Here is a 27,304-nt window from a genome sequence, read left to right as displayed (position 1 = left end):
TGTGTCGGGTTGGTAATTCAGCAAGAAAGAGTAATATTTTTCTCACAAGTTAGACTCTGAATAGCTAATTTCACTTCTTGTGTCTGTCTTTTAAAAATTATGATTTTGCGGAAAATAAAGTTGTATTCTTTGCTACTGTATTCTATCAGTTTCTTCATTATTAAGGCTTTAAGAATATGTTTAGCAGCATGTTTGTTTCACGGCTCAAAATGGGCCAGCCTTCTGCACTCATTACATTTAATCTTTAAGTGTTTCTCTTAAATGGGACATCGATGACACTACTGCCATGTTTTTCTCATTGAATTTAACAACCCTTCTTTGTCATTGTCTGGATGTAGGATAATTAAAGTCGTAAATTACGAGGGGCATCTGAAGGCAGCACCACTGGAGGTGACGTCACCGTGTATTTGACAGCAGTCCCTGGCACTGACATCTCCTTCTCCTCCTCCTCCCCATCCAGCCCTCCATTAAGTTTAATTGTCCAATAGAAGACATTAATTGTGTTGATGAATTAACACACATCAAGGCTCTCAGACTGAAGTTAGTCCTATTCAGCATACTTTATTGTAAACATTTAGGAGCAAAGAGTAGTACATACACAGTAGTACATAGACTACAGCTGTTCAGACTACACAGCCAGGCCTCTGTGTCCACCAGTGCTTCCAGTACTCTTTGGGTTGCCTCTGTGGAGACAGAAACTGTGCACTCGCACAGCTCTGACCGGCACGATAACTAAGGAACATTTCCCACACCGGAAATCACGTTGCTAAAAAAAAAAAAAAAAAATCTGCAAAAATTCTCCCTTTGCTATATAACCAAAGATGTTAATCTTTAAATTAAGTATCACAGTATAAACATGATCACATCATACAGTATCTATCATTGTTGTCCTTTTACACTGTACTCAGCAGCCAAAGACAAAAGGTGTAGCAGCAGTAAAAAATATTTGTCAGATTCTCACAACACAGAACCGTCGGGTTTATGTCAAATAAGTGTTCTTGTATGTTTTACCCCATTTAGTGTCAATCATTTCCACAATGTGTTTCTAGCCATGCTAGTGGCTCTATGGATGAAAATGTCTGCCCATCACTTTGGTCCAGACAGAAATATCTCAACAACTAATTGATAGATTACCATGTAATTTGGTTCATACTTACATGGTCCCCAGAGGATGAACCCTAATGACTATGATGACCCCCCTAACTTTCCATCTAGCACCGCCAGGTCAAAATTTTAATTTGGTTTATGACCAAATATCTGCAAAACTAATGACATTCCCATTAGCCTTCAGCTGTGCTTTGTGTTCAGTGCTATTTAGCCAATGTTTTGTGAGCAAGCACTGCTGTGGTACGGAGCTGCTAGCACGGCTGTAGACACTTTTTTATTCCAAGAGGCCTTTTGGTTTCCATCCATTTCAGCTCAGTATGTTTTAATGGAGATTTAAGTGCACATTGACTTGAAAAAAAGAAGAGTGCAGTACCACAAAAGTGCCATACTGTAGTGAAATGAATACACAATTTTCAGTTGAAAGCTGAAACAAATAAACAACACTCGTCATATCAGTATACACACTGTTTTACCTCTGCTCTCTCTCTCTCTCTCTCGAGCAGTAACAGCCCACATTATTGCTCAATTATTGACATAAGCTACTGCAGAAGCCCGAAAGAAGCAGAACTCGAGCAGCAAATCAACCATAAACGTGGTCAGCAGGCGTCTGTGGTGGAGCCTGAGTTCACCGGGACGAGAGAAGCTTAGGCACTGACAAAAGAGGAAGGGTTTGACCCTAATAAAATGGCTACATTTCCATTTCCACTTCCCATCATTCCTTGTTCTCTGTGGTTTTACAGCTGTTCGGTCTTTTGAGGTTCTTCCAGTCTGCCTCGCTCACGCAGCGCTTGACTCCTCGGAAGAATTTCTTGATGAGAGCTTTGGCTTCTGCTTTAACTGTGGAGACACAGAGAGATGACCATCAGAGAGGAAGGAGTCCATCGCACGCAGCAGAGCACACGTTTAAATAATGTATCCCCTGCTTACCTTGGCCTTTCCCCCGACTCCTCCCCTCTGCGAGAAGGTGAGATAAGAAGCGGGCGAAGGACTTAAACAGCTCCTGCAGAACAAAGAAAACAACAGCTGAGAATTTCATTTTCACGCTGCACACTTTACTGCAAACATGGAAGCGATATTCGTCTCTCTCTCTCACCTTGGTGGCGAACTTTCCCTGAGTGTAAAAGGGGTCCAGGTAGCGGACCACGATATCAGCCGCTTCCTTCAGCGTCACAGGCTTGGGTGGCTCGTTGGAGGGGAGCAGGGCCCTCTCCTGCACGTTGGGGTTGAAGGTTACTCTTCTGTCTGCGGGGCGGCTGCGCTTCGCCGGAGGAGACGACCCTGTGGTGGCTTTTATGTCATCTGTCAACTGGACGCACACACACACGTATCAGTCACTGAGCGGGAGATACATTTTTAAGATTGGATAGGAAACTTACCCCTTCTGTTGGAGGTGTTTTAGCTTCTTCCTCTGGATTGTGTTGTCTGTGTGAGAGATAAAAAAAATCATGTTAGAGGCGTTTCAATCAACTTTATCTTAAAATGGTGCATTTAAGAGCGTCTGTCTTACTCTGCAGGGGACGTCATATACTCTATAGATGCATCTTGAAGCCGCTCCAGCTCCAACGCCTCTGTTTTATGGGTTTCCTCCTCTTCATCATCATCATTATTAAGTATAACTATTACTTCTTTTTTACTTTCTTCTTGAATCACGTCCCAAGATTCCACAGGACTGTTCTCTACATCCTCCGTAGTGACAGGTGAGTGTTCCTGCTGGCTTTCTTGAGCGACCACCACCATCGCGGCATGAGATAACGTGGCATCAAGTTCCTCCGGCGTCTCCGCCTCCGCCTCCTCCTGGCTTTTCTCCGCCTCCTCCTGGCTTTTCTCCGCCTCCTCCTGGCTCTTCTCCGCCTCCTCCTGGCTCTTCTCCGCCTCCTCCTGGCTTTTCTCCGGTGATTCTTTCTTCGCGAAATATTGGGAAATGTTGCGGGAGGTCTTTGCCGCTTCCGCTAGCCTCTGCTGCTTCTTGCTCATGGCTCTGCCCGCCTTCGTCGGGCTGCTCAGGGAGGCGGCAACGGCGTTCGCTCTAGCTCTGATGGACGACGTTACGGCAGAGGATGCTTCTCCGGGGCCTCCTGAGCTGTCGTTGCAAAATCCGCCGCTCTCTGTCCCCTTGTTGGACACACTGTCCGACATGGAGGACTTCAGCAGTTCCTTAGCAGTCATGAAGGGGTCGGATGATCCCCTCAGGCCTGCTCCGACTCTCTTACGCTTCATCTGGAGGAAAAAGAATACATGTTTATATCTGAATACTCTGCAGCCACAGGAAACCACAATAACTGCTTGTAAACTAGGTGAAGCAAAGCGGATCTTACGGAGTAGATCTCAGATGCGGATGTGAACCCCTGCAGCTCCTCAGAAAAGGAGGAAGAACAAGAGGAGGACGGTGCTTCCTCTTTGAGTTTTGACTCATCTTCTCTGGATTCGCTGCTGCCGTCAGTCTCGACACCTTCTCTCTTTCCTCCAGGTGCTGTTTTCTTCATCTCTGATACCTTTAAAGTAAGATATATGAGTCAGGAACGTATCCAACTGTACGCTACCAACGATGCTGTGACAGGCAGCGCAGTCAGTAGTCACCTTCTTTAGGACAGCGGCTTTGTACAAGTTGGAGGACTTGCTGCTCTTGAAGACCTCGTACTCAAGATCCACCGCTGAAGACAGGATGTCACTGCAGGGAGACGACATGAAAGACAATGAAGAGCGACTGTGGGGAAAGAAAGTTGGAAAGTTCACAATGTATATGAAAGATGTTTGACGCATGTGTCTGCATAATTACCTGAATGCGTCGTCTGCCCCCTGGTGGCCATATAATGCTTCCTGCAAGAGGCACAGGCAGTGCTCTCTGGCCTGAAATAGAATATATACTGTGTAAGGTTCATTAAATTAAATTGACAAGAAAGATCAAAGCTACATGTATTAATAATAAAAGAACCATATATATATATATATATATACAAATTAATCCAGTAGAAAGACATCATTTGACAGAAATGTTTGCAGGATGGAAACTTTCTGCAATTCATCTACTGCAGTCTCATTCAAGTGCTGTATATACACCGTCTCTTTTTTTTTACATCAGTAGTGTTGGTATGGCTCAGTTGAAACGTTGTTGCTCTACCGCCTGTCTTCACATCTCATGACACATGAGTCACTGGATTCCCGGAGACGTGTTAATGAGTGCAGCAGGTATGAGGAATGTGTGTGTGTGATGTTCAAGTACCTTTACAGTGAGTCTGGGGATCCTCTGACTGCTGGCCTCTTTGAGTGTGCAGTCAGCATCTACACAGTAGGATGGATACACCAGTTATATGACAGTGCAGATCAGCCTGGATATTCAGTCATTGATAATTAATTCTTCGATTGATACTTACCCGGGGGAACAAAGTCTCCCCTCTGACCGACAGTTACCTAAAGAAACGTGAGAACAGACAGAAGTTAATTCAAACACAGTAGCTTCCAACCAAACAATGCACATTGTACAGAGAGGTATGTATCTCTCTCCTTCATTTCCTGTCATCTTTCTACTGGCACTATCCAATAAAAGGCACAAAATGACCTAAAAATAGTCAAATAAGTAAATAAATAAATAATACATTTGTTTTTTGACACTTTGTCGGCTTAACAGTGGCTTTAAAAGTTAGTCACTTCCTCATCAAAAGAGAACAGCAGCTGTCGTCATCTTGCATTTGGTCAGGTACTAAAAAAAGTAGGCTGTTGGGTAAAATATTTATATATAAAGCTCAATCAAGTACTAATCTGAATCTAAGTTTCCTTAAAATTATGTTGCAAAGCAATTTCTTTTGGAAAAACAAAAACAAAGTAGCGCAACACAACATTTAAAAACTACTGAAGGGATCCTATTATTTTATTTTGTCTCTTGTTATTTTATTTATTTGTATTTATTTTCTCTTTTTTGTGAGGTTATATTGTCATGTCATTATACTGTTGTGTTTGTTTTGTGTATTATTTTGCCTGTGTTAAATAAATAAATAAAAAAGGGGAAAAAAGTATCGTCCAAAGAATATTTTTAATCTACTTTGCAGAAAAATCTTATTCTCTCTTAGTCATTGGCTTTAGCCATATTTCAAGCCTACATGGGATTAGCATTTAACTCATAAAATGTTTTTTTTTTTGGTTGTAATAGTACTTTAACCTGGTAGATAATTACGTGAAGAGATATAAATGAAGTGTTGAATGGCGTGGGATCTTTTCCATCAATATACCTCCTAATCTCTTATTTGTTGTTTATGTCGGTTTCTTTCTCCTACTTTACGATCATGACATTCCTGCTTTTACTGATGTTGTGTTGTGAACTGGACAAGCAGCTCCACTTGGACCTGCCGGCAAATAGTTTTTCTTCAATGTTGCGCCGATTCCACTGAACATGTGGGAGCGATTTACCACAATCCTCACTTACGGGGGCCTCAACAGCCCCTGCCTTCCTGCTGCCAACAGCTGGCAAACAGATGCAACCGAGACATAACACAAACACCGCAAGAAGTTGTTTTTCTAGTTATATAAATGATACATTTTCTAAAAAAAGAGTTTGTGTGTGTTGATTATAATGATTCACCTTCCGCATTTTCATCTGCTTCTTGAAGAGGTCTGTAAACTCCTTTTTCCTATGTACGCCATCGTCTTCACCGCTACCGTCGCCCTCTTCGTCAAACCTGCAAGGTGTGATGTCAGTGTCAATCTACAGGTTCACCACTACTTTACATTACATAAGCAAATCCAAAGTTGTCCTGCCTTTCAAAGCCGTAGCCCTTCCTCCCTCCTGCATAAAGGCCCGGCGTGAAACCGAAGGGTCCGGTGGGCCCTTTGCTCTGAGCTTCGGTCTTGGTGCTGAGGACGGCCGCCCTCTCCAGCTGGGCTCGCACAACTTTGGGGTTTTGGCAGAAGTCGCAGGCACCTGCACAGTTTGGCGTCTTGTCCCCAAAGAACTTGGAGATGGTCGCATGACGACAACTGGCGGGAGACACAGGAGACACCGCTTGTTAAAAACTAAATACATGTAAAGGTTAGTGATACAGCAAGTTAGAATACATTCATACAGTCTGACGTTGGTTACATATCAGAGTCTGCATTTACAAGATCGAGCCTGATGATGTTTTTGAGCCACAGCAAACATCTCTCCATCATACACGGACCTTCTAATGCATCATTGATCTATTAGCTATTGTATAACCGTCACACACTACTCTGATCAATAGTTCTGTTCTTCTATAAGTCAAACAGGGCTCCCTGTCCCATGAAATAAAAGAATACTGTTGTCTGAAAATCACAAAGCTAATAGACACACAGTTATTAGCTTTAGTACTGACTTCATGTACTGATAACAAGAACACATTAGAGCAAATTAAATCCCACAACTTTTTTTTTTGGACTCAATACAATCCCAGCTATAGATGTGATCGTTGCAAAACATATTTTTAGAAAAAGGCCTCACACGTCTGTATCAGATCCAGTGTTATGTAACAGCTAATATTCACACAACACACACACACATAGCGTCTGTTTTGGGAACAGCCTATTAGACGAGCCACTTTGACAACATACTAACAACCACGCTGGAAATGGAAACGCGGTTTCCCCTGCCATGAAAGAGAGAGGAGCAGCTTCACTAAAGGAGGTGGGGAAAAGGCAGAGAGGCACACAAAGACTCTGTGAAGCAACAGTCACTCCCAGGGAGGACTGCCAAAGAGAAAACAGCCTCGGAGGCAGACCAACTAAAGTGAGACGCACAGTCAAAACGGCAACAGCAGAAAACTGCTCTTAACCCCGAATAAGAAGAGAAGAGCAAGAAACCTGAGAACCTAAGAGGAGCAAGAAAGGGATTTGTTTTTTGTGTCATCTCACTTTTGCTCCACTCCACATGCAGAGCATCATCACCACCTGAGGAATTATCCCTCCTAGCCTTAATCTCAACCTGACTGCTTATCTCTGTCTGCTAGTGACGCGCTGCACGTTTCAACAACGAACTAACAGACTGACGAAGCAGGTAACTCCTTCAGGGGAGACATGTCATGCTCATCACTGTCTCTCCTCCTCATCAACTGGTTTGCTTACTTCTGTTTTGTTTTTTGCCAGTCAGTCTGGGCTGGGCCGAGCGAGTGAAAACAACACCTCTCACAGGTAAGTGTGTTTCACTGTGTGTGTGTGTGTGTGTGTGTGTGTGTGTGTGTCTGTGTAGTTTGAGAGGCAAAGCACCTGAGAAATACTCTAAGTTGAGAAGAATGTGAAGAATATGTTCAGAAATACAGACTTGTTAGGTGCAAAAACGTACATTGGGAAGTTAAACTAGCCCGCTTTAAAATGTAACAAAAAGCATGTTAACAGCAGGATGTCTAAGGCGTTTCTCACTATTTGAACACATGATAACACTCAAAGAGTTAGATAATGATAACAGAAAAGTCAGATTAAAAGGCAAAGTCCAATACATTTTTGTGCAGATTCAAATGATTTTAATATTCAAAAATGGATGCAAATAAGATCTAAATTTAACATCCACCAAGCACCGACTGCGCAGAAATTTCCAGTCGGGGTCATCTGCCATATCAGCTAACTAACTAAGTAACTTTCTAAAATGATAACAGCCCCTGGTTTGATATCTGCATGTTATTAAGTTCTCAAGCTACACGTCAAAATGATCTTTCATGTGAATTCGACTGCACTAAAATTGGCACAAAGTGGAGGCTCCAATGCACAGAATAGCATGAAAACATTCAGAAGCACTCAGCTGCCAGTGTATTACTGTAGTTATACGGTATATATATATAACAGCCCTGCAGTACATCTTACCTTCATGTAGGTTATAATATTCAGTTTGTGTTTAAACTGTTTTATAGAGGTGCTGATTGCTTTATGGTCATGTTGTTTAACTGACAGGTATTATTAGGACACAATGGAGACAATAAATTAAACATGCAACACAGTACAACAGCCCTAGTATGCCTCGGACCAAATAACATAAAGACCTTAAAAGGAATATTTTTTGGCATTCTAGGAAATTACCTTTTTTTGCAGTCAGTTAGCATAGCATAGCAGTGCTAATGGCACAAATACTGGAAACAGCTAGCCTAACTCTGTCCAAAGTTAACAAGGCATGCCTACCAGCACCTCTAAAGCTCACTAATTGAAATATTATATCTTGTTTGTTTAATACGTACAAAAACAGAAGCGTAAAAACAGCAAATCGCCATTTTACAGTGGATTATATGAGGCACCAGTTGCCAGGCAACCGGCGGAGCCTCCAGGAAGTTTCTGGTCCTAGCCAAGAAATAGTCAGACACATAAACATTATAAAATAGTTTTTTCGTTTTTTAGTTGAACATACGAGATGTAATCTGTTAATCAGTGCGCTTTAGAGGTGATGGTAGTTGGATTTTGTTACTTTTGGACAGAGATGAGCTAGCCGGTTCCCCCCCCGTTTACAGTCTTTGTGCTAAACTAAGCTAAGATAGCCGGCTGCTGGCTCTCCAAGTAACTAGTTACATATTGCACAGACAGTGGAATCATTCTTCTCATGAAACTCTCGACAAGAAAGCGTATTTCACCAAATGTCGAAACAATTCCTTTAACAACGTAATGAACTATATTCTATCATGCAGTGTTTGCATGGTTTTGTTACTGTTGGTATTATGTTGTGTACATAATGCAATCCAATACAGCAAAACCAGCAAAGAGCTGAGCCCACAGACTGTCGCACCCAGAGCCATTTCATTTACCTTAGAGCACAATAACACAAGTCAAGTAAATCACGACACACCCATTATTCACACATTAAAGTATGACCACATGTGACAGGTTCCTGGAGAGCTTTCTGTTCAACGGTTGAACACTTTCCTTTGTTATGTCATTTTACAGAAAGCCTGAGAGGGGTTAACCTATACGTTAAAGGTGAACACCCTAAACCACCAGCACCACCCCCCCTGTATCATTACCCTGATAAACGGTCACACTCTCGGCTAGAAAAACCACATGCGTTACATCTCTGTGCACTCCTAGGTGGTAAAACTGTACTCCTCCCATGTTCTCTTAAAAAGGGGAACCTACAGATTGAGAAATTGCTTAACAGCACTTTATCGTGTTCGTAAGGTAAACGCTGAAAGTTAGGTGCTTGTGTCAACACATCAGCAATCGTACCCACTCAGGATGTCAGTAACGAGCAACGGAGTTACATCCTGAACGCAGGCAAACAAATGAGACGCTGTGTAAACCAAACTCTAGCATGACCTTTTTCACTGTAAATGCCTCCACATCACCAGGATGGATGCCAAAGAGGAGACGCTGAGCATCCTGAACAGGATATGGCTCAAGCTGCACGGTCTGCCCAACGCCAACCCAATAGAGTTGGGAGCTTTCTTCGTCATCTTAACCTTCATCTGTGAGTCTCCACTCTCTATTTTTACTCATTTCTGTATTCTTTTTGAATAAAAAGAGTGAGCAGCTGGTCATGATGCTGGTTTTATTTGCTCTCCCGCAGTGGTGGTCCTGCTCATGACAGTGCTGACCTGCGCGTCCTGCTGCTGCTGCTGCTGTCGCAAGTCAAAGATGAAGGGATCGAACATTTGAGCAAAAGTGCTCCACACAAGGAAACCGGAAACAGGACATGATGTCGTCAAAACACAACAGGCTTTCTCTGCAGCTCTATCAAACATAATAAATCCTAAAGACTGAATGAAAACTGAGAGTCATGGTCATATACTTAATAGACATTCAAGACATTTCAGCGAGCGACGAAGCCTCATACAGGGTGTGTTCAATGGCAATAGAGGAGCCCAACCCTTCAACCACACAACACCTGACAAACACAGAGAAGGATGTCCTGACTGGCGGCCACACACGCCTGCTAAAGCTGCCAGGTTTTCAGGAGAATCTACATTCCTTGGAGCATCCCAGCACCTTAAATGGCAACAACAACACTTCTGACCTGAAGAAACCCCAAGTGTCTTTAACAATGCACGCAAATACTTGGAATATGAGCTATGACATGAGTAGAATACTTTTAAAAAACTGCAGTGAGTTGCACAGTGAGTTATAAGGGGGATAGTCACATTGGTTTGTTTATGTTTTTCTAAACCTTGCGATGTGTCATTCTTAAGGAATGAGAATTGACAGTCTTAGGTGACTTAGGGTGTTTTCACACCTAACCTGAAAAAAAAGGCAGGTCCATTTACCCGGGTTGTATGGTTCATTTGGGCTGGTGTGAAAGCTGTCAATCAAACCCCGATGTGGACTAAACAACCGAACCGAGACCGCCTGAAAAGGTGGGTCTCAGTACGCTTCCAAGCGGATTCTGGTGCGGTTTGTTTTTTATGGTGTGAAAGCAAACGATCCGACTGCAGGATTTTATGATAGCAGATATGTGATTTTAGCATAATTTCAAAAGCTGAGCTACTAATAAATCCGTCTGCTGATCGTGAAAACTGTTCAGGAAGCGATCTTATAATTGATCTGTATAAAGTCATGTATATAACCTATTTATGCAAATCATTTGGTAACCATGGTAACGCGTATACATCTCAGCGCGGGTATTTCCGCTGATTAAAAGGAACAGTGTGTAACATTTCAGGGGATATAAGCAGGAATGGAATATAATATTTATAACTATGTTTTCATTAGTGTATAATCACCTGAAACTAAGAATTGTTGTGTCTTTGTTAGCTTAGAATGAGTTCTTCATATCTACATAGGGAGCGGGTCCTCTTCACGTAGTCCACCATGTTGCTCTGCCATGTTTCTACAGTAGCCCAGAACGGACAAACCAAAAACTGACTCTCGAGAGGGCCTTTCCTGTTTTTACTTCACCTGAAGGCCACCGTAGTTCTCCGACTCGCTTGTGAAACTGCGGTAACGTGAGCCGCAGCGTGTAAAACCGTGGTACCGCCAGCCGCCATCTGACTTCCGTTGCTCCTAAAGTAGTGTTATTATAGTAAAGATGGCCTCTGAGCGAGGCGAACGGCGTTACCACGGTTTTGTACTCGGAGGCTCACGTTACCGCAGTCTTGAAAGGGAAGAGTGAGCGAAGGGGTACTCAGTTAGTTGCAATCTGCAACCACACTGCTAGATATCAAATCCTACACAATGTACTTTTGATAGGTCAAAAGCTGTTAAAACTGCTGTGATTGTATCAATGTACTTTATCAGTTCATTAAGTCCATTAAAAAGTGTGTGACAGTGATCCCACATTAATAAGCCTCGACTCATGTAACTGTACAAGACGCCTCCTTTCCGTCCTGTCTCTATCTGTTAGTCATTATTTATAACATGCGGTCGATTTGCAGTTTAATAATATGCTAAAATAATATACTAACGATGCTTATAATCAGTTATTTCTTCGTGAGCTCTTTGTGACACCAAAGAACATAAATATACACATCAGAAGCATTAAAGTGTTGCATAAATGTCTGTCAGTTACTGATGATGCAGGATGACAATCGCCAAAACTATCCAATCCACAAGTTACTTGAACTTCATGTTTACTCCTCTGGTTCGTTTGTAAAAAGTCAGTGTGAACAGCAACCGGACCAGAACTAAAATGCAACAATTTATCATTATTTCCCCTTGGTCCAGACCAAATGAACCCAACGACAGATGTCAAAGCACCCTCAGGCTACGTTCACACTGCAAGCCACAGTGCTCAATTCAGATTTATTGCTCAGATCAGATTTTTTTGTTTGGCTGTTCACATTTTTTTTTAAATGTGGCCAATATCAGATTCCAGTGTGAACTGGTCACGGTCCTGAAGTGACCTGCACGCACAAAACAACAGTTACAAAGCTGTCACACGCAGCACCACGCTGTCGTACGGAAGGAAACATGGAGGCCACTGAAGTCAGCGTTTACAGTTTCATTTATAAGTTGATGTGTAGTGGAATAATAATACTATACTATATCATAATAATAATACTTATTACACATATACACCTCATGGTCCCTCCACTGACTACCTCCATCGCAGCTGTCTTTCATGTTTGTATTCACCAAGTGACACCCGCCAGGGCAGAATTGTGACGAATGTCGACGTAAAAGTTACATGAATTCTGATAAGACTGTTCAGACTGAGGTCGCACTGCAGAAAATCTGTATCCGATTTAGGACAACATGTGAAAGTGGCCCAAATCAGAATTGAAAAGATTCAATGTGATTTGTTCACCCAGCCCAAAAAACAGATCTGAGTCATGTGACTTGGGCCACTTTTGCCTGCAGTGTGAACATAGCCTTCGAGTTAGGTAAGACCCTCATAAGGCAGGAGCTGTTTTGAAAGTGATCCTTGACATACTTCACAACAAAGCACAAAACAGATCAAGTCTGCCCTCTGCTGTACACAAACGGAAATGGACTATGGTTTTATCTTGAAAAGCACAGCATGCATGTAATGACAGTTCTGTTTTAATGTATTAAACTGCATGTTATATTATGTGCAAAGGGTGGAGACATTATGTACTCATGTGATGCTTTGACTACACTTTTGTACGCAATAAACAAAAAGTGACTTGTATGCATGTGAATGCTTTACTCACGCTTCTTGTGCACAGTAGGACACCATGGCATCAAAGTCTTTAATGGCTGTTTTGTCAGTGTCCTTTGCGCCGCGTTTTCCCTGTAGATGAAGTTTACAAAATGTTCACAAACCTGAGTTTCATTTGAGCTCTTTACATTTTGAGTTTTGTGTTATTTTGCTGACCTGTTTGCGGGCGACCTCTTTGTTGATGAGGAAGGTAAGTGAGTTCACATCTTTCGGGGAGTAGTATGTGCGACAGGAGGAGGGCAGTCCGTCTCTCCCAGCTCGCCCAGACTCTTGGTAGTAGCTGGCGATGGACTTAGCGAGGTTCCAGTGAGCTACAAACCTGAAGGATTAATGAAAAGATCAGCACATGCAAACTTAAACTCTGTAGCCAATAAAAAAAATATACATCAAATCCTTGTTGCCTTACCTGACATTGGCCTTGTCTACTCCCATACCAAAGCTGATAGTGGCTACAATAACCAGCACCGTCCCCTGCATCCACTCATTCTGGGCCTCTGTGCGATCTCCTGTGTTCAGACCTGCAGTATAAAAGTAGAGATATGAGCCCACATCTTGTGTTCTCCAATCCTAACCCTACATGGAGGAAAAAAAGTCTAACCTGCGTGATACGGTTTGGACAAGATTCCAAGGTTGGTCAGCTGGTGAGCCACTGTTTCACAGCCGTCCCTGGTCCGACAGTACACAATCCCACAACCCTGTAGTTCATAAATATTACATACAGTAGGTTAAAGAAGTCAGGGCTCTTATTGTCATGTTCAAGAGAAAATATATCAGTTAATATTGGCTCATCGCAGGTTAATTGGAATCAGCCTACATGACAGGTGTGATGCAAACAAGAATTTTATGCTACATTAAAGGAAAAAAAAAGAAATTGAGGGTGGTGCTGATATTGATATTTGAGACATTAGAATGATATATTGGCACAAATTACAGAAACAAACATTTCTATAAGGGCCCTTTAAAGGGACTGTTTGTAACTTTTTAAGCGTATATGAATGTACTGTGTCGGGACACATGCGTGCTCGCATATGCGAGCACGCGTGTGGCTGGAGTCTCTCCTCCTCTACCTGCTTGCCTTCACTGACACACACCACGCGTTCTCGTTCTCTCTCACTCCACCTCTATATGTGCATACGCACTCACCCCACACTGCAGAAGAGTTAGTTTAGCTCTGAGAATATCTAGTGAATGGACAGTGGACGTTTGTGCAGAAATAAATGCTGCAGCTCCTCCAGACCAACAGAGGTTTCCCGTGTCTTGTGAAGTGACGGGGCTCCGCAGCGAGAAACGTTATCATCGGCACCCGGTCGGAGACGGTAACGGTTCTCTTCCTGCAGCGGGGCTGAAGCAGGAAGAGAAACATTACCGGTGTCTCTCTCTGGCTGCGGTCGAAGGCGATAACGTTTCTCTTCCTGCTTCAGCCTCAAAGCCAACACTAGGATCAGCATTGATTCATGGAGAGACCTTCGTCTGGTCAGCTAACATTACTGCCAAGCAGGTGAAATATAGAGTGATATTGTGGTTTTAGCTGACGTGTGTCGCCTCACTGTTTTGAGTGATGCTCCTTCATCTCTATTTAGAGCGAGCAAGCGCGAGCCCGACGCTGACTTTCGTTGACTTAACGGCCACAGGTGTCGCTGTTGAGAAGCATTTCTGAAAGTTACAAATAGTCCCTTTAAGCTTAAATACATATTTCACGTTTCTGTACTGCTATTTCTTGTTGCTTATCAACCGGCATATAGGCTAATATTGGTCGATATATCGGCTCAGCAAATTGATCAGACTCCGCTCTGAACACAATTATCTAAAATAACCTGCAGCATGATTTTGAGGGGAAATCCAAGGGCTTAAAACTGCCATGATGTAAGACGTAACACCAGTCAAAAATTACACATCATATAGAGCCTCAGTTTTGACCTCAGAATTCATGTTTACATGAGGGCTGAACAATTTAAAAAAAATATCTAAATACGATTATTTTTGACTGATATTACAAATGCGATAGGATTTGTGATATTAGAATATTGGAGGAAATGATCATTTGTACATCATTATTCGCATTTTCATTGAAAAACATTTTTAAATGATTATGGTGTGATTTTTGTGAGGATCTGTAGAATATGATGCGTCGGGCAGGACTTTTCTGCAGCATCACTATATTTAATTTAAAATGGTATTTTGACACTTCTGTTGGCTTTAACAAATACTGCACCTCCTGTGATTTGAAAATTGTAGTAGATCATATTGAGATTTCGATAAAATTTGTATTAACTGCTCAGCCCTTGTATTAATCCATCATATTAAAACGGCTCCTATTTCAAAGCAAACATTTGAAGAAATGCAAAATTGCACCCAATATTATCATCGGATTTCAACTCATCAGAGATATATTGGTATTGACATATACACCGATCAGCCATAACATTAGGACAGCACGGGCACCCTGACCGGTCTGCGGCTACGCAGCCCCATACACAACAAACTTCGATGCACTGTGTGTTCTGAAACCTTTCTATCGGAACCAGCATTAACTTTTTCAACAATTTGAGCTACACTAGCTCTTCTATTGGATCGGATAACACGGGCCAGCCTTCGCTCCCCACGGGCATCAATGAGCCTCGGGTCTGACCCTGTCGCCGGTTCACCGGTTTTCCTTCCTTGGACCACTTTTGGTAGGTCTTGACCACTGCAGACCGGGAACATCCCACAAGAGCTGCAGTTTTGGAGATGCTCTGACCCAGGCATCTAGCCAGCACTATTTGGCCCTTGTCAAAGTCGCTCACATCCTTACGCTTGCCTATTTTATTTTTTCTGCTTCCAACACAAAGTTCAAAATGTTCACTTGCTGTCTAATATATCCCCCCCCCCCACTGCCAGGTGCCATTGTAACAAGATAATCAATGTTATTCACTTCACTTCTCAGTGGTCTTAATGTCATGGAGGTTTAAACTGTGATTTGTCAGTCCATAGTACGTTCAGCTGATATTCCAGTAGTGCTAACCCTAGACTAACCTTCTATTTCTGTTGTGACGTTGAAGAATAGCTTTGCTACAGCAACACGTCTGTTAATTCCAGCTTGTTATAAGCATTATTGTGCACTTGACACTGAAACAGGAACCTGTTTTGGTTTAAATCTGCAGACATTTTGATGACTAATGACCAGTGATTTCTTCTATTCTTATTGAACTGTTGCTCAGAGGTATCTTAGTCTCAATCTTCCCTTTCAATTGTCAGTCTGGTTGAACCATTATACAGCGTTTTGTTCTCTGTGTACAAAACAATACTTTCATACAAAATAAGATCTATTTATAAAGAGGAGTTTCTACAACCTAAACGCATGAAAGACCATTCAAAAATACAGAGTAGTCCTCTCAGATATCTGACTGGACCCATATATGCTTTTGTGGCAGGTGATTCCAAACTTTTGAACAGTGGTGTAAAAAACAGATGTATGAGGACTCGCAGCTGCTGATCTATCATTCAGAGAAAAGGAGTAGTTCCACACAAACAATCCCAACCTGTCCATTAGAGCCGCTGTCCTTTGCCAGAGCCTTCTGAATAAAGTCGTAGAGGTGGACGTAGGGGTTTGGCAGCAGCTCCCTGAAGATCACATCATAGTACAAGTTATTGCGGAAGACAGGTAAAACAAAAGACAGTGGCGAGCGCATCCTCAGAGACTGAACAACGTCCTCTTGTACACTCTTGGGCGCTGTCGCCGTCAGGGCCAGACAGGGAACCCCCGGCAAGCGACCACGCAGCCCTCCCAGTTTGAGGTAGTCTGGCCTAAAATCGTGTCCCCACTGGGAGACGCAGTGAGCCTCGTCCACAGCCAGGTAAGACAGCAGGCCGCGGGAGCACAGGTCCGTCAGGCAGGGCTGGAACGTGGGAGAGGCCACCATCTCTGGGGTGATGTAGAGCAGCTTCAGCTTGGGGCTGCTGCTGCCCAAGTCAGCCAGGATCAGACTGCGCTCGCCTGCTGGGAGCTTGGAGTTGATGGAGCAGGCAGGGATGTCCAGACTCCTCAGGCGGTCCACTTGGTCCTGGGGAAAGAAACACACAGGGAGGGATTAACACATAATTGAGACTGCACAGTGCATTGAAGCAGCCCAATCAGAGGCAGAGACTGACCTGAATGAGAGCGATTAGCGGGGATATAACCAGAGTAATACCCTCAGCCAGCACTGCAGGCAGCTGGTAGCAGAGGGACTTTCCTGCTCCAGTGGGCATGCACACAAACACATCCCTGTCACCTGCAGGGAGACAACAGCAGACAGCACCGTGACACACACGGACAACCCTACACACATGAGACGAGTCAACCTGAACCTCAGTAAACAAACTAACCTCACATGAACACAACAGTGAAGTTGCTGCTGCTAGGAGCTAGCTGCTAGTCTGCTAACTAGCACAGAGATAGAAACTAGTTCACTATTTGCTGACTTACCTCTGACGACTGCTTTAACAACATCCTCCTGCAGCTTAGACCGAAAGTTGTCAAACCCAAAGTGGGTTTTTAGAGCGTGTTGTAGAGTTGTTGTCATGGTTTCTCTTTCTGTGGAGAAGAACTCATATAGCTGAGCTAGACCTCTCTGCTGTCGTCGCACGCTGGTGACGTCACACGTTACAGTCGCGGAAAAAACTACAATGAAAATAAAGTTTGTTTTTTAATTTCTGTATTTAGTGATTCTACGTTATTTATTTGTATAGTGATTTTTATATTTTTTTATTTGTTGTTTTATATTTTTATTATTATGGTGGAAATAGTTGCCGCGTGTTCTTTGTATTTATTGTAAGATTTTGTGTCTGTGATTGGTCGAGCTGCTACACGCCTTAAAAACAGCTGCTGGGCAGGTGATGGCCAAAAGTATATGGACACACCTGTGTGCTCTGATACTGAACTGAAGTAAAAGTAGTAGTAATACCACAGTGTAAAAATACTCTGTTACAGGTAAAAGTCCTGCAAAAGACTTAGAATGAATATATACTTTAAAGGGGACATATTATAAAAAAGTGAGATTTTCATGTTTTTTTATTATAAAGCAGGCTTAAGTCCTATATAAATACTGTGAAAGTATCGAAACGCTTAATCCACAGGGAAATACACACAGCCCGTATTCAGAAACTCTACATTTGAAACAAGCTGATTCCTGCCCATTCGTGATGTCACAAATATACAATATTTAAACCCTTTACACAGATTTAAACGTAAACATTCTAAATGTGTCCCAGTTTATTTCCTGGTTGCAGTGTATGTGAATGTCATCAGCTGACAGGAAGTACACATGGACCCAAGCTGTTGTCTAGCAACGCAATTCTGTTGCAATTCTGTTGCAATTCTGTCAAAATGCACTAAAACGGAGCGTTTCAGACAGAGGGTCAATACAGGCATATTCAGGCTGACAGTATGAGGAAAATAAAGTTTTTTTTAACACTACAGCATGTAAATATGTTCTAGTAGAAACATAAAATAAAAATATGAACCTGAAAATTCAAACAAAAGCAAAAGTAGTCATTATGCAGAATGGCCCATTTCAGAATAATGTATATTATATTATTGTATTACAATAATTGATGCATTCATGTGTATATTATTTTAATGTTGCAGCTGGTAAAGGTGGGGCTCATTTTAATTACTTTATATAACCTACTGTATTTCCCCCAGGGATCAATAATCTTATTTTATTGACCTGAACCTATAATAATACATCACACTGTTGATTATATTTTGTTTTATTAAATTGAATCTGCAAAGTAACTATTAACTAAGTTTATCACATAAATGTAGTGCAGTAAAAAGTACAATATTTCCATCTGAACTGTAATAGAGTAGAAGCATACATTGAAATACTCAAGTAAAGCACAAGTACCTCAAAATTGTACTTATACAGTACTTGAGTAAATGTACTTTGTTACTTTCCACCACCGGGGATATGCAACATATAAACACATAACTAATAAGGAAGTCTTTAAACCATTGAAACAGGTTGTCAAGATAGTGGAATAGATCATGTGTTTGTTTCATTGGTACATTGTTCTGTGCAAAATTCAATTAATTTAGCACAAACTAGCTAACACAGTAAGACTGGAGTTCTGTGGCCTCAGGGCAGTGTCAGTGTGTGATTGGTAATCCAGTCTTGTCTAGTATTTCATATTAATTTCATTAAGTCAAAATCTTTCTTAAATTTCTCATCATGTAAAACGTTTTCCTCACTATTTTACAGTGACACATGATATAAATTATGTATCTGTGTTTCAGCATCTAATTGCAGCTACATGATTATCAAACTGAAATATTGTGGATGTCTTGTGAATCATTACCCTTCCCTCCCTAATTTCAACTTGAACTGAAAATGAAGATCTCTGCATTTGAAGCACGCCTGGATGAGCCACTGGCGGGTACAAGTATGAGGGGGTGGTGAAAAAAAAATTGTCAATCTTGCTTTTGATTTCAATTGTTAGCAATTTCGATCGATTTTCGATTTAGAATCGAAATCATGACTATTTTTTCAGGGGTGGCACTAGCTCAGACTTGGCTTGGTCGCCGGTTCAAGTCCCCGCATGGACCAAGTATGGACTTGGAGACTGGTAGCTGGAGAGATGCCAGTTCTCCTCCTGGGCACTGCCGAGGTACTTTTGAGCAAGTCACCTGACCCCTACTATATAGTAGCTGCCCACTGCTCCTAATATGAGGATGGGTTAAATGCAGAGACTAAATTTCACTTTGTGCTGTGCTGTGTACAATACAATGTGTAACAATAAAATCTGATTTACATTTCCATAAGAGTTCATAAGATCAGTTACTGGGTCTACTTAGGCACAGGTGCCGTTTCTAGCCCACTCTATTCCCCCATCTTACCACCATGATCTGCAGGTAAGTGGCTTCTTTAAGGGTGCTTGAAATATTTAGTGGTAAGGATGTGAAATGAGAACAACAGAGACAGATAAGATCCTGTGATCTATCATGGACTGAATTTGACATACCACACGTTTCAGCTCTTAGGTCAGACTTCTTTTTTTTTAATTATTCATATATTTTTTTACTGTCCTCTGTTCCTGTTTTTTGTGCAATAGATGACTTATGATGTAATGTCTAGTGTAATAATAAACAGACCAAAAAGTAAGACATGGATTCGGTTTATTTATCATTCACAGCAATGCATTCTTACTGCAGGGTTAATATTGCACAATTCATTACATTAATACTATAGGTTTCCTTTCAAATATATGAAAATACATTATGTATGAGCAAGGAGTGGCACTGTAACTCTATAGTGAGGAAAGTGGTTGCAACAATCACATTAAAGCAGCAGCAGCATAGAGTGGTCACATAGTGCAGCTATTCAATAGCACAATGATGGTCTTTTACATCAGGATCTCTGATTCCTCCCAGTGATTATTACATAACCATTTGTTATACTTTATTATGATATCTACTGGCTTTTAAAGGAAGAGGTGTCGGGAGGAAACTCAACCCCAGAGGCAGGGCATGGGGCAGAGACACTGGGTCTTAGCATCTGGAGACTTGATCACCAGATCCTTGATGATCTCCACTGTACCAAACAAGGGGTACAGCTTCTCGTCGAAGCTCTCGTTGTAGGTGTAAATATGGACATGTTTGTCCACGTCGTAGAAGGACAGCTGGCCGATGTCGTAGTCGAGGTAGATGCCCACCTTGCGGGGGATGAGATAGGGCGGCAGGGCGGTGTAGGGTACCGTCAGCGCCTTCAGCTCGGTGCCCCTCTCCAAACGCAGGCTCAGGTAACCCGTATCTGTGTTCAGGGACTTGAAGCCTTTCCTCAGGGCCGACTCTTTGGCCACGCCCAGCCTAAAGTCCCGCTCGCCCACCTCCACCTCCCAGTAGTGGCGGCCGGAGCCGAAGCCATCCATCCCGACGGCGCACCACCAGCCGTCGAAGCGTTGGTGGTAGTTGGGAATTTCCTTCCTCTCTAAGCTACAGCGCATCCTCTTCTCGTTGGTGATGAGCAGGTCAGGGTTGGCTGTGTCCAGATCCAGAGTCACCTCCACTAGAGAGGAAAGTAACACGGTTTAAATCACCAGACTGGTTCAGTAAAGATCATACTGACTAATAATAATTTGATTAAATGAATGCTGTACCTTCCGCATCTGAGATCCAATCCCACACTGCAAAAAACAGAGGGCTTTAGTAGTAAGAGGGGTTTGTCTAACAGCGTAAATGCAACAACATAATGATTTTACAGAATCAGAGCTGTGTTGTCACTGGATATAGGCTGTAAAACCAGTATTAAAGGACCAAACAGTGGATACTATGATGACAGTAAAGGAGAGGTTTCTGCACTTAAATTTTTTAATTGATGCAACATTTTCACCTCAGTAGGCAAATATCCATATGAACAAAAAATGAGATGATATCCCCAAACTATTTACAAAAGTATGCACAGATTTAAAAAACAAAAAGTCCTAAAGAAAGCACTTTAGCCTGTATTTGATCCATCTCTCATGTATTGCATTGTATTTGACAACTCTCACCAGGGTGCACTCCATATTTTTTGTATCACATGATCTTTTACTTGCAGGTGGAGCTGTAACTTCTCTCTGTCTGCCTGTTTTTTGCTCTAATAGATGTTTGCCAGACGAAGATCTTGTAGATCAAACTGATGCATCAATCAAGATTTTGGAAGATTCAAAACTTCAACCTCTCCTTTTCCTTTATATGCTGTTGTCCTGCACCTGCACCCCACTGGAGTTGCATGTGCACACTACCCACCTTCTTTGCTTCAAACCCAATAATGAGCCTTGTGGATAATCATATATTTTCATGTTGCAAAACTATAATTAAATCTATTTTTGCCAAAGCAATGATGGTCTATACAATGAGCAGCTGATTAATACACCAGGCAATCAAAATGTAACTTGAATGGTTTTAAATGCATGCTGATATACAGTATAATCACTCACCTGGCTGAGGAATGTAGGTCATGGCACCTGGATGGAGACAGTAAGAGGCTCATCAGGAAATGAAAGTCTCCAGATTTATAACAAAATTCAACTTCATTAAGTTTTGATTTACTAACCAATCTTCTGAGTCCTCTGCTTCCACAAGAGCCACTGCTGCGGAATGGTGTCCTGCAAGAACACACCAAAAAAGGTTTGTATTACACAATAAACACAAGGGGTTAAGCAGACTCTGTGAACTGCTACATGGGCTTCTACCTTATCTGGGCGCTGCACAATTAAAGTCCAAAACACCAGCTCCATAGCAGTGAGCAGATTGGGCGTGCGGCCCCAACGCCAGGCTGACTGCAGGTCCTCCAGAACCTTTGCCACGGGTTCCCCAGGCCACACGCTTTGCTGCAAGATGAATAAAATGTTTCTATTGAGTAAACAGAGTCAGGTGAGCAGGAAATGTTGACGTTGTATTCGAACTTCCCACCTCAGGCTGAGCTCTCAGGTCCTTGATCCAGCTGATGATCACAGATTTGGCCTGCAGCAGGTCCTGCTCATTAAGCATATGAGGCTGTTTGACCTCGTCCATCTCGGGCCAGCCATCTGTCTGCATCGGCCTCTTCTGCACACAGACACAAGCATACCTTTAGTGGTAAAACCTGTCTATACCTTCAGTAAGCCATATTCTGTCGCTACGCTATCCTTCTGGAAATGGATGATTTTCTCAGATAAGCACCTTGCTCTCTAACATGGAGGCCCACTCTAGGATGAAGACCCTGCAGAGAGATGTTGGCCAGGTGTCCTCAAGGTTCCAGATGTTCTCCAGGACTGATGACCTCTGCAGAGGAAAAACAGAGAGATAAGAGAGGTAAACGTGGGGCTGGTGATAGACAGAGAGGTAAAGACAACCCTCACGGTCTACTGGTCCATCATTTGTGATCATAAAGACAACGCACAGCTCAATACACAGAAAGTAAGAGTTTAAAGGTGCAGTGTGTAGGATTTGGCGACATCTAGTGGTGTGGTTGCAGATTGCAACCAACTGAGTACCCCTCCGCTCACTCCTCCCTTTCTAAGACTGTGGGAACGTGAGCCGCCGAGTGCAAAAACATGGTTTGCCTCACTCAAAGGTCAAAGGTCAACTTTATTATCCCACAAGGGGAAATTCATGTGGTCATATACACGTCTCATAAAAACAACATAAAAACCTCACACACTGCCCAGGATCCTGCGCATTTGCAGTCCCATGCACACTCCTCCCCTCCGGCACACACACACACACACACACTAGCAGAACATCCAGTACAAAAAATACACCCTCCACAAATATAAAATATAAACTCTATGCAAAGTGCAATCCGACAGTCTTAGTATACAGAGAAACACCGTCCAAAACAGTATATAGTATAGGGTATAGGGTGGGCTACAGCCTATTTACCTCTCGTTTAGAAGTCTAATTGCCGTCGGCACCAAATATTTGCTATACCTCGTTGTTCTATTTTTTTTCTGCAGGAATCTGCTATTTGATCTGCTACTCCTTTTGAATTTCTGATGGAGAGGATGGGTAGGATCGTTGAGGATCTGATCTGCTTTTTTTAGAATAAGGTCCCTATACAGCTTTGCTGCAGACACCTGATCGATTCCCAATGATCCTGCCTGCTGTCTCGATCATGCGCTGCAGTTTGACATGATCTTGAGCATGCATATTACCAAAGGTGCAAATCAGACCGAAAGACAGAACGCTCTGCAAAACAGTATTGTTAGAGGCCATCCTTACCATAATAACACTAATTTAGGAGCAACGGAAGTCAGACGGCAGCTGACGGTAAATTGATTTTGCACTCTGCGGCTCACGTTACCAGTTTCACAAACGTGTCCGAGAACTCCGGTGGCCTTCAGGTAATGTCAAAACGTGAAAGGCTCTCTCTTGAGCCAGTGTTTGGTTTGTCCGTTCTGGGTCGTGTCTAGAAGGTAATGTTGCAAATTACAAAATCTGATCTGAGATCTGCAAAAACTTGCAAAAACTCTCACGAGATGACCTATCCTAACCTTAACTACTCAAGATCAATGCCTAACCTTAACCATCTCGCCAGAGTTTCCCCAACTTGCAGGTTCCCTTGTAGACACTACCTCCATTCTGTGCTACTGTAGAAACATGGCAGAGCAACATGGCGGACTCCGTGAAGAAGACCTGCTCCCTATGTAGACATGAAGGGCTCATTCTAAGCTAACGAAAACACAATGATTTTTAGTTTCAGGTGATTATACACTAATGAAACAGTTATGAATATTATTTTCCATTTCAGCTAATAGATCCCCCAAAATGTTACACACTGTTCCTTTAAAATATTTTTTTTTACAAGTCTGACAAAATCCATTTCTGGTTTCATGAGTGAATTGTTACCTGGCACACTCGGCTCAGATCTCTAGCCAGATCCACAACAAACAGCTGATCCTCATCCAGAGGCTCCCTCTTCTCATTCCTCGCTCTCTTGCGTGATTCCTGCAACAATATATAAAAATTAAAGGATTATCTGTGGGAAAGTGTTTGGAGAGGGTCGAGCAAAAAAACAAAAAACATTTGGAGGACGTTAGTGCTGCTTTATAAGAGCCTTAGAGAGGTCACATTAGAAAGGAGGGGGTCAGTCTGCCTGATCAAAATGCATATCGTGGCTCTGTTCCTGTCAGCAGAACAGAAAGACACCCCTCCCTCCCAGACTCTCTCAGCAGCTCTCTCTTGTTGAATTAAACCAGGAGAAATGCGTGCAGTCACGTGGTACTAAAAAAAAGCTGTCATGTCCACTGTCTGCTTAAGTATCAAGGTGACCCAAAAAAACAGGTTTGCACATTAAACACACAATGTTTTGGGTTTGTTTTCGTGTATTACCTTTATCTTGGCCGTAAAGTTCTTGGCCGGCTCCACCATGAAGTGAAAACACTGCATCATCTTGACTGGTCTGGATGAAGAGTCCTACAAGGAATAAACACAAAGACATGTTAGTTTATACAATTATTCACCAGCAAAAACTCCACTATTTGTTCCCGTTAGCAGCCTGGACATTACACAGGACATTACAAGTTACATGGTTATATCTAAGATTAGCAATGGTGGAATGTAACTAAGTACATTTACTCAAGTTCTGTACTTACATATCATTTTGACATATTCATTTGAGTATTTCCATTTTTTGATACTTTATGTTTCTACTCCACTACTACATTTCAGAGGGAAATATTGTACTTGTTAATTCACTACATGTATTTGACACTTATAGTTACCTGTTACTTTTTACATTAAAACAACATATGATATGGTGCATTACTATACCACTAATCTACCCAGTAAAATTGGTTCCCCGTTGATGAACTACAACATTAAAATTCTCTTACGTGTGTATATAACAATATCAAACCAAAATAATAAACCAGAGGAAAAGGAAAATCTTCAAAGTAAAGGAAATACTCTGGTACTTTCTTGTCATCATGTGTTGAAGTGAAACATCACAAATAAATCAGGTCACTGTTGTTTCATAATTGGCCAACCATTTCAGGGTCAAATCTTGACCTTGAAGCCCAAACGCATTATTAGTTTTGGTCTGTGAGACAGGACACCGTCTCATGATCAGCCTACTGGTCTTCAGTCAGCCAGTAAACTGGAACACTGCTAATGTTTACCTCCAAAACACCGTCAGTATGTCATGTAAATCATTAAACATGTGATGGAAAGTCCATGTGGCGATTCAGAAAACACAACAACCAGAATGTGATCAGAGCAGCTTATTAAAAGTGAGGGATGTTGTGTGCTTGGCTTTAGCAGCTATTATTAAACATGTATAAAGTCACATTATCTCTAGTGAGACATGAGGACAGGGTCCAACCGGAAGTCTTTCTGGAGGTCATATCGGAGGTCAGAATACATAAGTGGTAATTAACTGCAATCAAAGCAGGCAGTCTGAAACGTGACTGGCCCTGTACACTGTCCTTGGTTAGTCTCTCTCTTTTCTGTCCTCCTCACTCTGCAGAAAAATGCACCAGTTCAGTCTGTGTGTCTGGTTGGCACTGAAGCAAACTGGGATGACCAGTTTAAACCCAGAGTGAGGATGATGTGGCTGAAAAAAAATGGTTTAAACAAAGCTATACTTGCACGTCACTTCTCCCATTTACTTGTAAGGAACTACAGTTTATCTATCATACATACAGGCCTGGATTGGCTATGAATGAAGTTATGCAGGTTAATTATTTAAAAGAAAAATGGATGTTTGCAGCACCTCAGCTCAGTCAAGCTCTTTAAAGGTGCAGCACTCTGGTATCTGTACATACAGTACCTACCTAGGTGGTTCATATGATGTATGCGGTAATGATGATTCACACTAACCAGAAAGGCGAAAATATTGCACCAAATTTCAATTTTGCATAAATAAGTGGAAGATATTGGAATTGAAAAAGGAAATGCTCGGTCAGAAAATGTTATGAAATGTCGTGGGAAAACATGACCGTGCAGTTTTTTGCAGCGTGAGAGCGACCCAGTTAGAGGCCAGCTGATGGCTGCATGCGCATCAAGTAAACACTCACCTGCCGCGTGACTTTGCGGCAAATCTGGATTATAGCTGCAGTCAGACTCCTTATGCAAGATGGAAAATGATTTATCTGAAGCTCTGCATGCAACAGAATGACATATTTTATACATTTATGCAATAGTAGCCTGATGTCACATAACTGCAGTACGTCCTGCACAACAACACCAATAACACACCTTTGATGATAACGCGCACGTGACGCACGAGCCTACCTGTGGTCTCCTCAGGTGTTTTTAGTGAAGAAGTTTCTTCTTCTTCTTCTGTTGCCTTTAAATCGAGCAGTCGTCCGAGTCTGGAGGAAGTGTTCGGACTGTGTGCTGCAGTGTGTCTGACCTTGTTTACATGCCACACTGACGGTCGGCTGCTCGGGTAGGTTCGGGTTTCTCCGTCAGTGACGTACGAGGTTCTCCGGCGGTGGACGGAGCACGCCGCCATGTTTGTAAGGTCACTATGACGCTGTCACTGACGCAGGTTGACGTTTTGGTGATTTGCAGTGATTTCTGGCTGCAAATACCTGTCCCTTGTATACTGATTTTGTATTTTGCACTTTTTTTAGGCTAATAATAATAATTAAAAAAAATTCTGTCTGTAAATATAGATTATTTAACCGAAGTACATTTACTCTAGTACTGCAATTTAATAATAAATTAATAAATACATTTAAAAATACATTTCAAATAAATACATAATAAATGCAAAAAATAAATAACTTTTAAAGTTAATATAAATAATGAATTAAATAAATACATATATAAAGGGAAAATTAAATTGAAGAGTAGATGGATAGGGGGATTAAAACAAAGGTAAATAAATAAAGAAGCAAATTAAAACAGAAATATCAATTTATGTCACATTAGCCTATATCAATTAATTAATGCCTACAATTATTTTTAATATTATTTTGGTACATTTAATGGCATATTTCTTTATTTATCAAGTCATTTATGTATTTATTTTAATATATTTATTATATTCTTTTACTACACTATACATTTCAGAGGGAACTATTCTACTTTCTTCCCCACTACATTCAATTAGCGCTAGTTACTTTGAATATGTTATACAAAACATATGATCACTTTATGAAATATAATGCATGGTGACAGATTGACCTGCCTAAAAGCATATAAAGTTGTTAAAATGCTTCTTACATGTTTATACA

The 27,304-nt window shown here is 41.9% G+C and overlaps 2 protein-coding genes and 1 long non-coding RNA gene across 4 annotated transcripts; 1 reads left to right on the top strand and 2 right to left on the bottom strand.

Annotated features, from left to right (window-relative positions):
• Nucleotides 1-1,671: 1,671 nt before the first annotated feature.
• On the bottom strand, nucleotides 1,672-17,266 carry recql5 (RecQ helicase-like 5). Its single transcript, XM_074655149.1, has 19 exons — nucleotides 17,085-17,266; nucleotides 16,769-16,890; nucleotides 16,159-16,680; nucleotides 13,239-13,335; nucleotides 13,047-13,158; nucleotides 12,797-12,959; nucleotides 12,633-12,712; nucleotides 5,857-6,075; nucleotides 5,681-5,777; nucleotides 4,479-4,515; nucleotides 4,328-4,386; nucleotides 3,884-3,954; nucleotides 3,685-3,775; nucleotides 3,423-3,599; nucleotides 2,615-3,324; nucleotides 2,484-2,529; nucleotides 2,201-2,413; nucleotides 2,035-2,107; nucleotides 1,672-1,944 (listed from the first exon to the last, which is right to left on the bottom strand). The coding sequence occupies exons 1-19, from the start codon at nucleotides 17,179-17,181 to the stop codon at nucleotides 1,820-1,822; spliced, it is 3,111 nt and encodes a 1,036-aa protein (XP_074511250.1). The 5' UTR covers nucleotides 17,182-17,266; the 3' UTR covers nucleotides 1,672-1,819.
• On the top strand, nucleotides 6,788-12,610 carry LOC141780076 (uncharacterized). 2 transcript variants are annotated; one of them, XR_012596536.1, is made up of 4 exons: nucleotides 6,788-7,108; nucleotides 7,202-7,242; nucleotides 9,375-9,493; nucleotides 9,593-12,610. It is a non-coding gene; the product is annotated as an uncharacterized LOC141780076 (long non-coding RNA). The 2 variants fall into 2 exon arrangements; XR_012596535.1 differs by having other exon boundaries at nucleotides 6,789-7,108; nucleotides 7,198-7,242.
• A 2,492-nt stretch (nucleotides 17,267-19,758) lies between the features above and the next one.
• LOC141780074 (butyrophilin subfamily 3 member A3) lies at nucleotides 19,759-26,530 on the bottom strand. The gene is made up of 10 exons (XM_074655148.1): nucleotides 26,355-26,530; nucleotides 24,453-24,536; nucleotides 23,970-24,068; nucleotides 22,302-22,403; nucleotides 22,053-22,187; nucleotides 21,833-21,970; nucleotides 21,694-21,745; nucleotides 21,578-21,604; nucleotides 20,756-20,782; nucleotides 19,759-20,664 (listed from the first exon to the last, which is right to left on the bottom strand). Exons 2-10 carry the CDS (start codon nucleotides 24,510-24,512, stop codon nucleotides 20,108-20,110), a joined length of 1,197 nt encoding a protein of 398 aa, XP_074511249.1. The 5' UTR covers nucleotides 24,513-24,536; nucleotides 26,355-26,530; the 3' UTR covers nucleotides 19,759-20,107.
• Nucleotides 26,531-27,304: the final 774 nt, after the last annotated feature.

The sequence above is a fragment of the Sebastes fasciatus genome, chromosome 13 (genome assembly GCF_043250625.1).
Source record: "Sebastes fasciatus isolate fSebFas1 chromosome 13, fSebFas1.pri, whole genome shotgun sequence".
In the NCBI taxonomy this organism is placed as follows: domain Eukaryota; kingdom Metazoa; phylum Chordata; class Actinopteri; order Perciformes; family Sebastidae; genus Sebastes; species Sebastes fasciatus.
The sequence above is the reverse complement of the archived record's forward strand: the minus strand, read 5'-3'. Positions and strand labels throughout refer to the sequence as shown.

Bases quoted from the DNA above. Each gene is read 5' to 3' on its own strand.
- recql5 (XM_074655149.1), bottom strand. From the start codon at position 17,181: ATGACAACAACTCTACAACACGCTCTAAAAACCCACTTTGGGTTTGAC. The intron at 12,960-13,046 runs GTAAGGCAACAA...TTAATCCTTCAG, and splicing joins GTAGACAAGGCCAATGTCAG to GTTTGTAGCTCACTGGAACC. The intron at 5,778-5,856 runs GCAGGACAACTT...CACACCTTGCAG, and splicing joins AAGGGCTACGGCTTTGAAAG to GTTTGACGAAGAGGGCGACG.
- LOC141780074 (XM_074655148.1), bottom strand. From the start codon at position 24,512: ATGATGCAGTGTTTTCACTTCATGGTGGAGCCGGCCAAGAACTTTACG. The intron at 22,188-22,301 runs GTGCTTATCTGA...GTCTGTGTGCAG, and splicing joins CCTCCATGTTAGAGAGCAAG to AAGAGGCCGATGCAGACAGA. The intron at 20,665-20,755 runs GTACAGCATTCA...TTTCCTCTCTAG, and splicing joins TTGGATCTCAGATGCGGAAG to TGGAGGTGACTCTGGATCTG.